Source organism: Fukomys damarensis, unplaced genomic scaffold, assembly GCF_012274545.1.
Source record: "Fukomys damarensis isolate Sample0158 unplaced genomic scaffold, DMR_v1.0_HiC HiC_scaffold_19, whole genome shotgun sequence".
NCBI classification, from domain to species: domain Eukaryota; kingdom Metazoa; phylum Chordata; class Mammalia; order Rodentia; family Bathyergidae; genus Fukomys; species Fukomys damarensis.
Genome location: NW_022900931.1, coordinates 41,321,035 through 41,337,259, shown reverse-complemented (window position 1 = coordinate 41,337,259; position 16,225 = coordinate 41,321,035). Strand labels below are relative to the sequence as shown.

At 47.0% G+C, this 16,225-nt stretch overlaps 1 protein-coding gene across 3 annotated transcripts in view; it reads left to right on the top strand.

Moving 5' to 3' along the window:
* The first annotated feature begins 4,524 nt into the window (after positions 1-4,524).
* The window catches only part of Mpzl1 (myelin protein zero like 1), a 30,663-nt gene continuing 18,962 nt past the window's right edge, over positions 4,525-16,225 (top strand). For all 3 annotated transcript variants that reach the window (XM_033765674.1, XM_033765673.1, XM_033765672.1), the window contains exons 1-2: positions 4,525-4,633; positions 13,078-13,238. In XM_033765674.1, the coding sequence (XP_033621565.1) occupies positions 4,540-4,633; positions 13,078-13,238 (255 nt within the window). In that variant the 5' untranslated portion in view covers positions 4,525-4,539. The remainder of the gene's footprint in view (positions 4,634-13,077; positions 13,239-16,225) is intronic.

Sequence of the window (16,225 nt, the reverse complement as noted above, 5' to 3'; positions counted from 1 at the left end):
GAATTCTCCCTGTGAGACATGCCTCTCACCCGTACCTTCCGCCTTGGGAGGACCCGTGATGCCATTTCAAAAGGGGGAATAAAACGGTGTGCTCTGGCCTAGAGTTTGTCATGCATTAGTTTTCTCACTTGCCCCCCACGAGGGGAATTTAATTATTTTGAAGAACCAGAAGCTTCTCCCTGAGGGCTCAGGCATCCTTTGGCTCTGATTCGTGGTCCCCAAGGCTGGTGACTTAGGAAGTGTACATGAATTTATTTGAGTGATGCTCCTTTTTTTCCTTTTCCTCTCGTACTTTGCCAAGAGCTTGACATTAAGGATGTCCTGGATTCTGGCCAGAAGTCCTTGGGATCTTGACTGCAATAGGAGGGCAGAGGTCAGTTGATTTTGAAACCATTCGTAGTGCCTGAATTGAGAAATTATAGTTTTTCTCCCAGGACCTTTAATTTTTGCCCTTAAACTCTTGTATTTATTACCTTTTCAAAGGCATGAGATGGCTATAATTTTGAATCCTTTTGTAAATTTCCTTTGGCCCCATCAGACTTTTATCCAGGATGATTTCATTGATTATAATTAGGTAATTGAGTCTTTTTTTTTTTTCCTCCTCTTACAACTCAGTCATTTTTGAAACTGTGGTAGCAGGTTTTTTTTTTCTTTCTTTCTTTCTTTCTTTTTGTACTGGGGATCAAACTTGGGTCCTTGCGCTTATGAGGCAGGAGGCACCATCACTAAGCTAAATCCCCGGACAATTTTTGAAACTGTGATACTGTGTGACAGCCCTGACCTATTGTTGTCAATTTGAGTACTTTTCTAGCAGTGTGATTCATTGTAGCTAATCTTTAGATTAACTGATTGAGGTTAGAGATGTAGTATGTCTTTGCTAATCTTATCAGTTTTGGTAGATAATGTTATACCCCATAGAATGAAGTCCACAACTTCAGCTTTCTTAGTTCAGGTTGCAACCAGCCAATCAAACTTTGATCAATTTGAAGCCAGATTTTCTGGTGTACACCCATAATCCTGGCCCTCAGGAAGCTGAGGCAGGAGGATCTCAAGCTTGAGACTCTGATGAACCTGGAATGAACATTTTTTTTTTTTTTTTTTTACCTTGTACCAAGAGAAACGAGTGAGTGCTGTAATAAGCAGAGGTGGTGCTGGCTTGTAATCATGTTTAACAATAGGGATTTCGAGCCAGAGCTGCTGAGGAAAGGCACTTTCTCCTTGTTTCACACTAGAAGTCTGCTGTGCTTATCTGCAGTTCCACCATTTCTGAAAACCAAACATTTCTTCCTAAGTTTGACACAAAGTTTTTGGCAGTGAAGTTCAGTCTGACCTAATGAGACTGTGTGAAGTGAGTCTACCTGGTTCATGACTGAAGTTTTCCACCCCAGAATATTACTGTGTTTCATTGTGGGATGCTGAACTCTGCCCTGCTGTGGCGGTTATAGAGTGGGGTATGGGTGTCCTGTCAGTTTTCTAAAGCTAGAAAAATTCTCTATTGTGAAACTTGTCCTGCCTCCAAGGTTTTTTGTTTTTTGTTTTTTTTTTAATTTGCTTGTTGGCCTGTACAGTATTTTATGTCTGAAAATTTCTTCTACTCTTATAAATACTAAAAACTACAAAATATTTTTCAGTTCTTTTTTTTTTTTTCCTCTGCGGAACTGAGATTGAACCCAAGGCCTTACATATCTTAGGCAAGTGCTCTGTCCCTGAGCTACATCCCCAACCTTTCTTAGTTCACTAAATTGGCCAGGCTATCCTCCACCGTGAGGTCTGCCTGTCTCAGCTTCCTGAGTACCTGAGATTATAAGTGCTTGCCTCCACACCCAACTACATGTTATCTCTAAATATTTCCATACGTAAAGCTGGCAGGCTTTCCACTTCCGGACCTTCATCAGGTTTTTTTTTCTTAAATTGTGCTAGTTTGGACCCAGGTACCAGAGAGTCTATTTGCCATTATTTTCTCCCATTCTGTAGGTTGTCTTCTCCCTTTTTTGTTTGAAGCACACATTTTTAATTTTGATTTTTTAAATCTATTTTGATTGTGCAATTTGCCTATTTTCTTTTGTTGCTCATGTTTTTGTTGTCATAGCTGAGAAATCATCACCTTATACAAGATCAGAAAAAAATATCTCCTGTGTTTTCTGCTAACAGTTTTATAGTTTTAGGTGTTCATTCAAGTCTGTGATCCACTTGAGTTAATTTTTATTTATGGTGTGTCTGCTTTTACTTTTTTCATTTAGTAATCTAGCTTAGAGTCTGTTTCATACCAACACTAGTGAAATTCTTTACTCTCTCTTCTGTACCCCTTTACCTTATGTGGATGAGCTTCTTTTAAGACCCCCCAGGATGAAAATACACATAAATATTTGGGTTTGGAAATATGGTGAAATGTCAGTGTAGCTTGAAAAGAATTTCATGTTAATTTCATCAAAAGCCAGTTCTAAGCATTTGACGGACGTGGTGGTTCTAGGTAGTTCTTACAATTGAGAGGCTTTTCAAAATCTAGTCTCCTGTGGAGAATGACCCTACGAATGCCAGGGATTTTTTTTTCCTCATTAAGTTTATTGGTACATTTTAGGTATCCAGTACAGTTACATTCATCCTTGGGATCTTGTACCTCCACATGACAGGTCTTGATTCTCATTTTTTCCCCTTACCCCTGCCCTCCCCAGGCATTTTATTCTGTTAAACATTTACAGTGAGCCAGGAAGCAGATTTGGTTATATGAAAATACCCAGAACATTTAGGTGGACCAGGTGCTGTAAAATTTTCCTTGACATTCTGAGCCTTACCCAGTTCACATGCCTTCGTAGCCTGCATTCTTTTACTCTTTGTTGTCCTTCTGTGTATAAATCAAAATGAGTGATGATATAAACTTTGGGCAGTATACCCAGCCGCTTGGTGAGCTGTAAAGAACACGCGATGCGGGGCTGGAGGCCACTCCTGTTAACTCGGGATGTTAGTGCAGTCTTCTAAAGTATGCGTTGGATTTTTTGCGATTTATTTCTCTGGAAGCCTTGAAGCTTTGCAGGTGTGTCACTGATTAAGATGGTAGACTACTGCCCTGGTCAGTTGCAAAAATCAGGCACAGGTGCCCTTCACATCTGTTGTTCCAGCGAACACACCTTTCCCTAACTTGCCCTGCGTCACGTGCCCCCGAAGCCTGGCTCATCGGCTTCGGGCTGCCACAGTGCGGCACCTCACTGGGTGCCAGGATGGCCCAGGCCACACCCAATGCCAATTTGAGGCTCTCCAGCCCCACCCTGGGAGCAGACCCAGGGCTTCGTGCCTGTGAGGCAAGCACTGTGCCGCTGAGCTGTCCCCAGCCCAGGTATTTTTAAAAGCAGACCGCATTCTTAAGAGCAGGTATACAGAAAAGTTGAGAGGAAGGTAGGGAGATTTTCCACACAGCTCCTGGCCCTACACAGGCGCAGCTGGCGCGTTGCCAGCGTCCCCACAGATGGTGTATTTGATACAACTGTGTTAGCTCCCAAAGCCCCAGCGTTTGCAGGGCGCCTCGTACTTAGTGTTGCACGTCTTTTGGGTTTGAACAACTGTATCATGTGTATCTGCCACTTTAGAGTAACGTATCATACCATTTTTCAGTAGGTTTAGTAACCACTGGTTGTTTTTTTTTTTTAATTTCTTAAATTTTTGCCATATTTTAGAGGTGAGGGAAACCCTCACCGCCACTGGGTATCTTCTCTGCAATCTCTGGTTCTTGTGTTGCAATAATATCTTTTGTATTGATCTTTTCTGGTTACATTTTGGTTCTGATATCTTCTGATGTACCGTAAAGCTCCTCTAGGATGGAGGGTTGAGAGATTAAAGGTACAGTGGTCTTCTGCCTGAAGAAACTTCAGTGTGACATTTCGGTCCCTGGGCGTATAAACCGTGAGCGAGTGCTGTATGTCAGGTCTGTCCCCAGACCTGTTTCCCCTGGTCTTTCTGTTAAGCAGTGTGGTCTGCTGTTACCTGGCCGAAGTAAACCGGTCCGATTTCTTACCAGGTGTTGGTGGTTTTCGTCTGCCGGCTGAGAGCTGAGAAAGTATCTGGGTGCTGGATGCAGTGATCGACTCTGGCCAGCCGGGGCAGCCCCGGCGTTGGTGTCACCTGCTTGCTTGTGACATCCGGGAAGGATACCCTGTGGAGTGGCTCTGCTGCTGCACTGAGGGTGTTTGTCGTCTCCCCTGGGCTGTTCGTGTGTTAGGCAGAGGCTGAGACCCAGCACGCGCTTGAAGGAATGAATGGTTGATTGAGAAGCGGAAGTCAGTCGCGGGAGAGAGAGGCGAGCAGTACATGCATAGCGGAGGAGAGGAGCTCCAGGGCTTCAGTCAACTGCTTCGCTCAGTGACTGGCTTGATTCAGGACCTCCCGGACATTGCTCATTCCCGAGACAGAGAGGTCTTTGTTGGTGCAAGAAAGATTAAGCATAGAGATGTGGCCAGCTGGACCTCCGTCGCGAGGGCAGTGAACGGACTCCGGGAGGGGTTTGGTAATCCTGTGTGTCACTCAAAGTACACGGAGTTTTGTTTTTTAATGGCTGAGATTTCAAAAGATAGATCTCCTTTGATATTTTTCTTGCCTGAAAAGGAAGAAAACTCTTCGAAGAAACCCGTGAGTCTCCTGCAAGGTAGAGTGGAACAAGTGATTCTTTTCTAGAGCTGAGCGTATCCGAGTTTGATGTTTTCCTCATTCATTCATGTTCCCCCAACACTCAAACAAGTGTTGGTGGAGCATTTTGAGAAAGAGCCGGCGTTTGTCGGGTGGCCAGGCTCTCAGGTGGGCCAGGCAGATGCAGCCCCTGCCCTCTGAGGGAGGGCCGTGGTATTGTCCAGCATAGGGTGAGGGAACACAGATCGCCGGACGGATGTCTGTGAGCACAGGGTGGGGACTTTGAGGCCAAGCGGGAAGGAAGTCACTTTGAGACTGAGGCCCGAGGCATCTTTTCAGATGAAGAATGCAGAGGCTTGGAAATTTTAACTTATTGACATTCCACGCTCACCAGACGGGAAGTATGGCCTCTTTTTTCTACCCTACAGATCCCAAGCCTTTTTATTCTTTGTTTTGTTTTGCTTTTTTTTGTTTGTTTTTATTTTTTTGAGACAAGGTCTCACTATGTAGTTCAGGCTGGTCTTGAACTCACTGTGTAGCCCAGGCTGGCCATGAACTCACAACCGTCCTGTCTCAGCCTCCCAAGTGCTGGGATTATAGGCTTGCACCACCACTACTGGCTCCAAACCTTTTTATTCTGACTCCATTCAGCAGCCCTAGGATATTGTGAACTACTTCTGTCTGTCCTCTATCCATGCCTGTAATCCCAGCGCTCTAGGAAACTGAGTAAGGAGGATTCCAAGTTTGAGCTCAGCCTGGGCAACATAGCTAGTGAGACCTTGTCTCAAAATAAATAATAAAGGTAAAGGCTGGGAATGTAGCTCAGTATAAAGGACCTGGATTCAAGAGAGAGAGAGGTGGAAGGAGTCTTTTTCAATCATTGTATTAATGTCGATATCTTCCTGAAAAATTTTTTGTGGTGCACACCTAAGAGATTATGTTTCAAAACAAACAAAACATTTTTTTGTTCTGGAGAATAAAATATAGGAGGGGGAGCACAGTTTACAGAGCTAGCTACTGGCTATTTATGCATGTATTTATTTATTTAGATACTGGATCTTGAATGCAAGGCCTTCACACAGAGCTACATCTTCAGTCCTTTTTGTATTTTTTATTCTGAGACAGAATCTCATTAAATTGTTAAGTTGCCTGTGCTGGCTTTAACTTGTGATCCTCCTGCCTCAGCCTCCTAGAGTGTGAGCATTCATGCACTCAGTACCCTGCCCTGGCATTATCCTGTCGCATGTAGCCCCATCCACCCTGTTCTAGCAGTATGCATTACTCTAAATTTTGTGTTTAGTGTTCTCTTCTGTTCTCTTTTATAGTATGTCTTAAAAGATCATATCTGCGCTTGTCTTAGGAGACACTATGTATCACCATCTACTAATACAGAACAGGAGAAGGGCCAGGAAACTGTTCATAAATGAATGGTTTGATTGTACCCTTTTAAGCAGGAGAATGTACTGACTTCAAAGTGCTTCAAAGGAAAACAAAAGCCCCCTTTCAGTTTCAAAGAAAACCTTAACCAGATCTGTTAGAAAGACAAGGTTTTTCCAAATCAGCATACTACAAACAAACCCAGCAGTGACCTGCCTGGAATTTCTTCAGCCAGTACCTTTCCAGGATCGCTGCTAGGCTGTGGAAGTGTTTATTTGATCATGACGATGCCACTGCAGTGTGCGTCTGTGCGTTTTGTGGTGTGAGAGTTTGGATTTCCCTCGAGTAAGCTCATGCTGATATGTAGTTGGGATGCATCACTGACTGCTACTTTAATAATTCAGAACATTGAACTAGATCCTGTCAGCAAATGGCCTGTTGAGCAAACCAATCTTGAATTTGCTTTTTTCTTTGCTGTGATGGATGTGGTTTCATGCTCTGTATTTTCTTCTTTTTTCCCCACATCCCCTGATTCTCCATTCAGAGTCAGAGCATGAGGTTCTGGGTATCATTTGACTGTTGCAGAAATGACCCTTGGTCAGATGGTACTGAGGCATCTTGCATTTGAACTCCTCTCCGGTTTTGAGCTTTGGTATCATTCCTCTGCTAACTGGTATCTTTGGTCAACATTGTCCGTTTTAGAAACCATTCTCTAGAGTGAGGATGGGTTGTTTTGGTTTTCCTTGTTTATTTTCCTGCCCTTTCAGCTCTGGCCCAACCCTGCAGGGTTTTCAGCCCCCGTGCGACCTTCCCCAGGCAAGAGCCAGCACAGTCCCATTACCGTGTTGACATTTTTGTGTAAGAGTGTTCGCTCAGAGCGCAGGGCTGGCGAGGTAGGGAGACATCTGTATATCACTTCATCTTTTTACTGCATATCTTTCTAAGTTTTTATTTCTAAGGTGGTTGGTTTTCGTAGACGTCAACAGGAAACCTTGCTTCTTCCAGCTATGAGTTTTCGGGCAAAAGCTTTAATACATTACCCAGCCATTTTTGCCACTCTGTCATAATTGTAAACCCTCACCCCAAGAAGAATCCTTTTAATGTCTTATTCAGATTGGGATTCCAATCTTAGTGCCATGGAATGTAGATTAGAACAATACTTTCTGTATGCTTCAGTGTCCTTTACATTTTTAGCCATGTGAGGGAGCCCCTAAAAACTCCCTTGTATGGGTCTGAAAAGCTGAGCTTTCTGAATCCACAATAATTTTACTATGCGTTTCCATAATACGGTAGTCTTAGTCACTTAAAAAGGTGGTGGGGGTGCTAGACAAGCAAACCATTCCCAATTGTTTAAGAAACCAGTGAATTCATCCCCTGCCAGGCTGCCTGGGATGTGCTCCAAGAGGCAGACGTCTGGTTTCTCTTCATCACGCAGGAGAAGGCGTTGGAAGCCACACAGTGCAGGAGTCCCGAAGATTCTAGATGTGTGTGCGCATGGAACAGTGGGCAGTTTAAGTGAGGTTTCCCACCGCAGCTTCTGCCTGGGGTCTGCTGTGCATCTGACAGCTGACTTCTCCTCCCTCGTCTCTGAGCGCATCACGGTCTCCTCGATCCCCCAGTTATTGTCAGTGGCGTTCTCTGTTCTTAGGTACACCTGTCACCTCAGCCAGCAGAGGACAAGGCCACCTCAGTGGCTGCTGCACTGTGTTTGAGGTGGAGAGGGTAGGGGATGAGGCAGCTCGTGGACCGGACAGTGGGGAGCTGTGGATTGGGGTTGGGGGCTTTTATGCAGTTCCGGGTTGTCCTCAGGATTGAGGATCTAGGATATGCATTTCCACTTGTCCATCAGGCTACCCCTTCCATTTAGGCGTCTGGTTAGAATGCATACCCTTTGAAGTTTAGAGATCTGTTGCCCACTTAAGACTGCTGCTTCCTGGAGGATGGAGGTCACTGGAAGTAAAAGTTCAGGCTCAGCTTACAGGCAAAAGTATAGCTCAGGTCACAGGCTTATTGTATCTTTCCACCACATAGGACCTTTTTTTGGAGTCTCTTGAAAGGGAAAAAGGCACTGTGACCTTGGGTACCTTTGTGTTGTACCAAGCCAGTGAGAAAACACCAAGTACCTGGACACAGATAAAAACTGAAAGAAGTTTATTACGCACGTGTAGACTCCACTCTGTAAGAGAAGTGAAGCCCCATTATAGGATTGTATATAGGTTTTATAGGGTTTACAGCCATGACCTCATTCAGGTAGTTACATTTCATTTATAGATATACAAATCATGGTCACAAGACAGTTAACTTTCAATCCAGATGTAACAGTTCTTTGCTGTTGGGGAGTTTACCTTGAAGATTCGCCTAGCTATCTATCCTAGCCCATAGGAAGGGGGTGTTCAGGGTCAGGAAAGCAAATGTTAAGAATGGTTCTTTCATTTAGACACTTTTACAATCAGGTGGCCCCAGTCTCATCGGAGCTCAAGACCTTGATGTGCCCGTTATCTCAGGGTAAGGCCAAAGGCTCATTCACCAATTAGTGTCTTCGGTGCCTATTAGATTTGAGCTAAACAAACAAACTGCTGTTAGAGACAGCAGAAGCCATTCTGCATTACAATTTACAAAAGTTCTCTCTATCATTCCTCCCTTCGCTTTTGGGGTATCTCCTTACCCGTTGTTCTGTTCATACCAATTTTCATCATTCCCCATAATTCGCATCTGATGTTGGGCAGCAGTTGCTCTCTGATGTATGAGTTTTGATCTCCATTTTTCCATGCAGGAACCAAACATGAGGACGAGCAATATAACAATAATTGGTCCTTGAGGGAGCTGACCCCAGCTTTCCATCCCGACAAGTTAAGGCCAGAATTGAATGTTGTGTCCTTGGTACCTGTTGTTTGATAAGGGGAGGGGTGCACAGCAGTCTCCGGTCATTAGCCGGCCAGCAAGGAGTCGCTTTAGCTCAGTCAGGTCTCACATTTGTGCTCTGAAGCTGCCCTTCTCCTTAAAAGTATAACTAAAACTACTATTTTCCTGTCTTTCTTCCTATCTTTGGCTCCTCTGCCCAACCTCATTTTGCAGGCAGAACCTTGGTACAGACTTGGGGAGAGATGTGGTCTGGGATGTGGGGAAGTTGTTTTCTGATTGCTTCGGATTTCTCATCGAAACAGCTCTGTCATAAGCTGAGGAGCAGTTGGAGGAGGTGGAGATTTGAGGCTGAGGAGATGGTAGGACAGCCCTCTATGAGGATGGCTGCTGGGAAGCACCGAGCATCTCCTTGAGGCCCTGGAGTGTAGCTCAGTGGTGAAGTGTGTGCTTTGCACACCCGAGGCTGGCGTTGATCCGCATCCACACTTGCACACACGCACAACACACACTTCCGTGAGGTCAGTAGCCGTGACTATAAGTGAGCCAGCCGGTAGGGTTGTGGGCATCTTAAGAGCTCGCCAGGTGAGTGCAGGAGGGGAGAGGCAGGGGGCTGGCGACCACAAAAGGGCGAGTGTGCAGTGACCAGTGGCCGTGGTGTCCCTCAGTAGGGCACAGGGACACTTGCAGGATGGGCTGTACAAAGACTGCTGGTCCTGATGGAGGAGTAAAATCAGGGACTGGAGGGCCCCGGGAAGCTGGGAGGCGAGTGAGCCAGCCCGAGGCTGTGGTGAGGCCGCGGGTGCTGATTCAGCGTCTGGGGCAGCTCTGCTGGGCACACCTGGAGGCACAGCTGCCCCTGGCCCGCCGGGCGGGGCCGGGACGCTGCTAGATGCTGCTAGATGCCCTGCAGTGCCAGAACACGCAGTTCCCAGCAGATGGGGTTTTCGGGCGCGTCCCTAATGCGTGCGCAGTGCCTGAGGGAGGAGCCTGGTCTAGGAATGACGTGGGAACGAGGGTCGGGTCGGGGTAAACAAGGAACCGGGGACTACAGGAATCCTCAAGACTCACAACCAGAAGGGGAGACAGCCTCGAATAGGGGAAGTTAGTTAATTTGCTGTGAATAGAGTCACTTTCTTTTTCCGGAACCGACTGTCTTGTGCTGGAGTTCGCACTCCTGAATTAGAGTTCATAATCCAAGAGCTACACTTCGAAGTAGTGATAGAATATTTAAAGGTAGAAGCCATTTATTTATTAACTAGCTTTGGTGTGACTAAATCAAATCCATCCTAAATAGATCGCCTAAAACCCATTTAGGGACTTAGTTATTTTGCTCAGAATTCTTCACTGTAAACTTGAACATTTGGCATAGTTCTAAAAAAATTTTTTCCCTTTGTAGTCCTGGGAATTGGACCCAGGCCCTTCACACTGAGTTACGTTTCAGCCCTTTAAAAACTTTTAGTTCTACAGAGGCAGGGTCTTAGTAAGTGGCCCCTGCTGGGCTCCAGTTTGAGATCTTCCTGCCTCAGTCTCTCAGAGTGCTAGGGTTACAGGCAGGAACCCCCACCCCTGACTTAGTTCTGTTTTCCAATAAACACCTCAAGGCAGCCTCTCTTTGCAGCCAGGCCTTGAGACAGGGATCTGGTTTAGGAAAACCCTTGAAAAACTTACTTGTGGACTTTAGAGACTGCCTTTCCTCCTGGTGCTCACTGCGGTGGAGAAAACCAGTCAGGAGCTCACCACTGACTCAGCAAACCAGCGCGCTTCCTGGAATAAGCTGGTGGTTAACTGGTCTGCCCAGTGCTTTTCCCTTCTTTCTGAACTCTAGTGCCTGAGGGCTGCGTCTCCGCCTTCCCACAATAGCAGGGAACCGCTTTTGTTTGCTCCTGGCCTGAAAGAAGGGTTTGTTTTGAGGTTTGGATCACAAATAATAATCCATTGTTCCTTAGAATAATAATCCACCCTCCTTCAGCAGAAAAAAATCTGCTCGATGCACTGTGGCTGTCAGGCCATTTAGAATAGCCCAAAGTGCCCCTGGTGTCCGGAGAATAAACATTTGGAGGAGAGAGGGAGTGTGCTGGGCTCGCTGTCCCAGAGTCCACTCAGGGCCTCAAGAAGGCAGCTCTGAAAGTGACCTTAGTCCTGGTGACAGTGCCCTTCCTTCGCCTGCTCCTCAGTTACAGTCTAAGAACAATCGGAACACTGCAGATACTTATCCAGATGACTTCGCAAGGTGTATCTTATTTTGAAGATGGGTGTTTTCAAGTTAACAGTTTTAGGCCAAATAAGTTTTCTTTCGCATCTTTATTGAGCGTGAAGTGACTCTTTTGAGTGAAGACCATCTTATTTTTAGCTGCAGTCCACAAGCATTCCTGCAGTTGATTCTCATTGCAGATCTTCCCTCCAAAATTAAAAAGCTATTTGTATACTGCAAGTGGCAGATACTTTAATTATTCTTTAATTACTCTTTCCTGGGCTTCGGCTCACGGAGAAAACTCGACCGATGAAATACGCTTCTGACGGCTGTGGTCCCCCGTCCTTGAGTACAAACCTGCATGTACTGTACAGTGTGGGGCAACCTTGGCCAGAAGATTTCACTCCTCAAGTGTGCTTTGCATTTTCCCGTGAGTCCTTTATAGCAAAAGGATACGTGAGATTATAAGCATGGCCTTAAAAGGAAAGAATATATTTAAATAGTTAAATTACTTTAAAAAAGCAGGTAAGAAAAATTTAACGGGCATCTGCAGAATATCGTCAGTATGAGAACTGTTTAAAGAAATAAAAATGTGCCCTCACGTATTAATGGACCCATCCATCAATCAGGGAAGCGGCCAGAAAGTCTTTTAGTAGGTGAGTGAACGAACTGTGGTGCATCCATGTAATTAGATATTACTCATCAAGGAAAAGAAATGGACCCAGGCACGACCGTTGCTATGGTCAGGGGTGGTGCATGCCTGTCGTTCCAGCATTCCTGGGAGGCTGAGGCAGAAGGATCCCAAATCTGAGCCCAGTCTGAGCAATTTGGCAACTTAGTGAAAAACTGTCTCAGAATAAAAAAGGGCTGGGGGTGTATGTAGCACAGTGCAAAGGCGCTGGGTTCTATCCCCAACACAATAAAGAGACAGAGGAATTGAGATTTCTCACCCCAGAAAGACACAGAAGCAGCTTAAGTGAATATCACGAAGGGAGCGAAGCCAACCTGAAAAGATTGCTAATGTGTGATTCCAGCCCCTAATGCTTCGAAGACAGAAATACACAGTAAGAGGCGGGGGTGCCAGGGGCTCAGGGGGTGGGCAGGCAGCCGTGTGTGATGTGGTAGGTGCTGTTACATCTGTCTGTCAAAGCCGTGGTTTGACAACGCAAAGCGTGCCCCTATTGTAAACTCTGGACTCTGGTCCACGCAGTATTTCCTCCTCGGTTGAGACAAACGGTACCACACTATCGCCAGGTGTGAAAAGCCGAAACTGGGAGAGGGTCCTGAAGCTCTCTGCTTTCCATTTAATGTTTCTACCGGCCTGAGACTGCTTTTTAAAATGTCTATTAATTTAAGAAGCAGCCAAGCGTGGTGGCGCACGCCTGTAATCCCAGCACTCGGGAGGCCGAGGCAGGAGGATCGCTGTGAGTTCGAGACCAGCCTGGGCTACATAGTGAGTTCCAGGTCAGACAAAAACAAAAAACACACAAATATTAGGTATAGGTCAACTAGGAAAAAATAGCTGTATTCCCCACCCCCAGGGCCTTCACGCTGAGCCTATTTTAAATTTTGACCTTCAGGTTTTTTTGTTTGTTTGTTTGTTTGTTTTTTGGCAGAGTTTGGGATTGAACTCAGGACCTTGCACTTGCCAGACAGGCGTGGCACCACTGAGCTAAATCTCTGGCTACTTTAAAATTTTGAGACAGAGACTTGCTAAGTCACTAAATTGCCCAGGCTGGCCTCAGATTTGGGATCCTTCTGCCTCAGCCTCCAAGAGTGCTGTGATTACAGGTGTGTGTCACCAGGCCCAGCAGAAAAGTATCTTTTTACTAAAAATGCAAAGCAATAGAACCCCTGACTGTCGGTAGTTACCCCTGTGGGGGCTCCTTCGCTGTGGAATTGTACAGTGGAGTAGCAGCGGGTTGCTAAGAGTACCCAGTAGCCGTCCGTGCTGCCTTCCCTGATGAATATGAACGTGGTTCACACTAATTCCTGCTTGCTCACCATCCTTGTCCTTCCCTTCCCTGTGACAGCTGAGGTGTCGGCCTTGGAGGTGTACACACCGAAAGAGATCTTCGTGACCAACGGGACGCAGGGGAAGCTGACATGCACGTTCAGGTCCAGCAGCACGACGAGCAAGCTGACCTCCGTCTCCTGGAGCTTCCAGCCCGAGGGATCGGACGCCACCGTGTCGGTAGGGACGCTCGGCTGCCAGCGGTCCTGCCTTCCTGCCGCTGAGGCCAGCGATCCTGTCTCCATCTTCCCCTCCCAAAGCGGCGCCTTTGTCACCTGTCCCCATCTTCAGGGCTCTCCTCCTGCCTTACGTGCTCCAGGAAGAAATGTCTAGCATCTCTAACATACAGCTGCTTTCCTTTTTCTCACTGTTGCCCAGTTGCTATTCGTCAACTCTACCCCTTTTGTTTCTGTTTTTTTGAGCCGAGATCTTGCCTCTGTAGTTTAGGCTGATTTTGAATTCACTGTGTACCCAGGCTGGCCTCAAACTCACAGCAATCCTCCTGTCTCAGCCTCCCGACTGTCCAATCTCATTTTGAAATGGATCTTTTCCACAGGATAGGTAGCCCTTTATTGACCGTGCCCGTCCTAGTCATGGTTTTTCACCATTCATTTGCTCCCTTCTATTCCTGTTTCTTTTATGTGTTTCTGATTTTCTTATATGTGTGCTCCCATCTCGTTTAAGTATGAGTCTCTTGTGTTAGCAGTGTTTACTGAGAGTTTACCACACACTGGGTATGGAAAGTCTTCAAAAAAGGGCCATAACTCAGTCTTTCTGTCACCCATTACAGTAGTCAGGGTTTGCAAGGGAATGGATTTACTGCAGGACATGTAACTTACAGGATTATTTTTTATATTCACCCAAAAAGTCAAATGCAGAGGAGTTCAAGAGACCTGAAGAATCCAGGTGAGGGCCTGGATCCCGCGGCAACATCCTGCTTGAGTCCAGCCGGAGGCCTAGAACCCAGGGCAGTGTCTCGTGCTCGTCTGTATCGAGATCTGCACTGGGAAGGCCCAAAGGCCAGTGGTGGAAGCTGGAAAGTCAGTGCTGATGAGGTGAGAAGTCTGTGCCACCAGGCCGAGGAATCCGGCCTGGACCCGGAAGTGACGCTCAAGACAAAGGTGAAGACCAGAGCTTCCGGGGAAGAAAACAGCAGCCATCCCTGGTGACAGCGGGGACCCGAGCTCTTCCTCCAACAGGAACAGCCGAGTTCCTATCAGGAAATCCAGCCACGACAAGCTTCTCCGGGAAAATCAACAGCGCGCTGCTTCCCCTCCTGCTGTCCTTTTATGTCATTTGCCAGTGGTCCTCAGGTGTGTCCTCTGCGCCCAGGACCACACCAGCTCAGCTGGGGCCCCACCTGTTAGTGCACCCAGCCAGGCAGTGAGGAGGCAGCTGGGGCACAGACGGCTTCAGGGCAGAGGTGGCTGGAGGGTTGAGAAGGCCAGGCTGGGTGCTTGTTAGCCGTGGATGGGTGATGCTTGTCCATGAGGTGGCGACAGTGAGGCCCCTCACGGGTGTGGAGAGCAGGAGGAAAGTGAGGTACCAGACCCTGCTCGGGATGGTGCGCAGCTTTAGTGGTGTTGCACATTCTACGTTTCTGGTGCTCAACGGGGCAGACTGTCCTCTGTCTCCTTTGGTCCTGCTGTAAAGCTTGAACCCTGGGAACACCGAGCTACCTCCCCAGCATGCATTTATTATTTTCTGTTCTTTTGCGGGACTAGGGCTTTTGACTGAGCTACGTCTCCAGCACTTTTTCATTTTTTCTTATTTTGAGACAGGTTCTTGCTAAGTAGCCCAGGCTGGCCTCCCACTTGTGATCCCCTGCTCCAGTCCCCCGGGTAGCCGGGGTCACCGCCTTTAGGGGCACCTGGCTTGGGATCTCAGCGCCGTGGTGTGAACGCGTCCCCCGGAAGTCTGTGTGGGAACTTAATCCCAAGCTGAAATGTTCATAGTCTTTAGAGACGCTGCACTGGCAGATGAGGGTTGGAGCTGATGAGGTCTTGAGGGCGGCCGCACGGGACACTGCGGGCTTCGCGAGGGGAGGGGGAGCTCGCCAGGCCGTGCCCGTCCTGGTGTGGGAAGCGAAGGCCCTCAGCAGACGCCCAGCGGACTTCCCCGGCCTCCTGAGCTGTCAGCCAAGTAAGCTTCTGTTCTTTAGAAGTTAAAGTCTGCACTGTTAAATTAATGTCAGCTTTAATCCAGATGTGCCCTCGGCTTCCCCCATTTAAGAAACCGGCCGCCGATCAGTGGAACCCGTCCCCTCCCGTCGCTTGGTGCCTGGGTGCCCTCGGCCTGGCTCCTGGAGCGCCCCGCAGGCTCCTCCCTGGGGCTCTTCCGCAACCGCCCACCGCGCACTGACCCTGGGGACGAGTTAAGCTCTTCCCCTCCGCTGTGGGTGTAGAGTTTTGCGTCTCAGCTTCCGAGAGGAAAGGACTGTTTTCCTTCCTTCATGCAGAAAGGGGGCGCTGCTGACGTCGGGCTTGTTGTTCACCCACAGCCATGCTACACAAGTTGGAATCGCTCAGACCGCTCTATCTAGCTCCAGATACCATCTTATTTGCCTTACATGCTATTTCTCCCAAAGATTAAAAGGGTGTGATGAGACTTTTTTTAATCCCCCTAGTAATAGGGATCGAATCCAGTGCCTTCTCACTTAATTACATACTCAGCCCGTCTTTTAATTTTTATTTTGAGGGGAGAGTTTGAAAGAGTCTCACTATGTGATAGTTCTGGCTGGTCTTGAACTCATTATGCAGTCCAGGCTGTCCTCAAATTTGCAGCGATCCTCCTGCCTCAGCCTCCTGAATGCTGGGATTACAGGTGTGCACCACCATGCCTGGCCCCGATGAGAATATTTACTGCCTCTAGGCTTTGAGGATTGTGCAAAGCAGTGCTTCTTCACATTTTTAACCATAACCTTTCAGAAGAAAGCTTTTTGCATATTTTTTTCCTAATCTCTCCACTGTCTCATGAAAATTTAGTACTACTGATAGTGTTTATCTGTGCTTTATATATGAAAAGTAAGATTTTTCTCAAACCTTCCCACCCAGCAGCTTTTATGTTAAGAATTTGCCGTTGGGCTGGGAATTTAGCTCAGTGGTTTCACAGCCTACCTTGCAAGCACAAGGGGCTAAGTTTTTTACCAAAAAAAAAAAAAAAAAAAT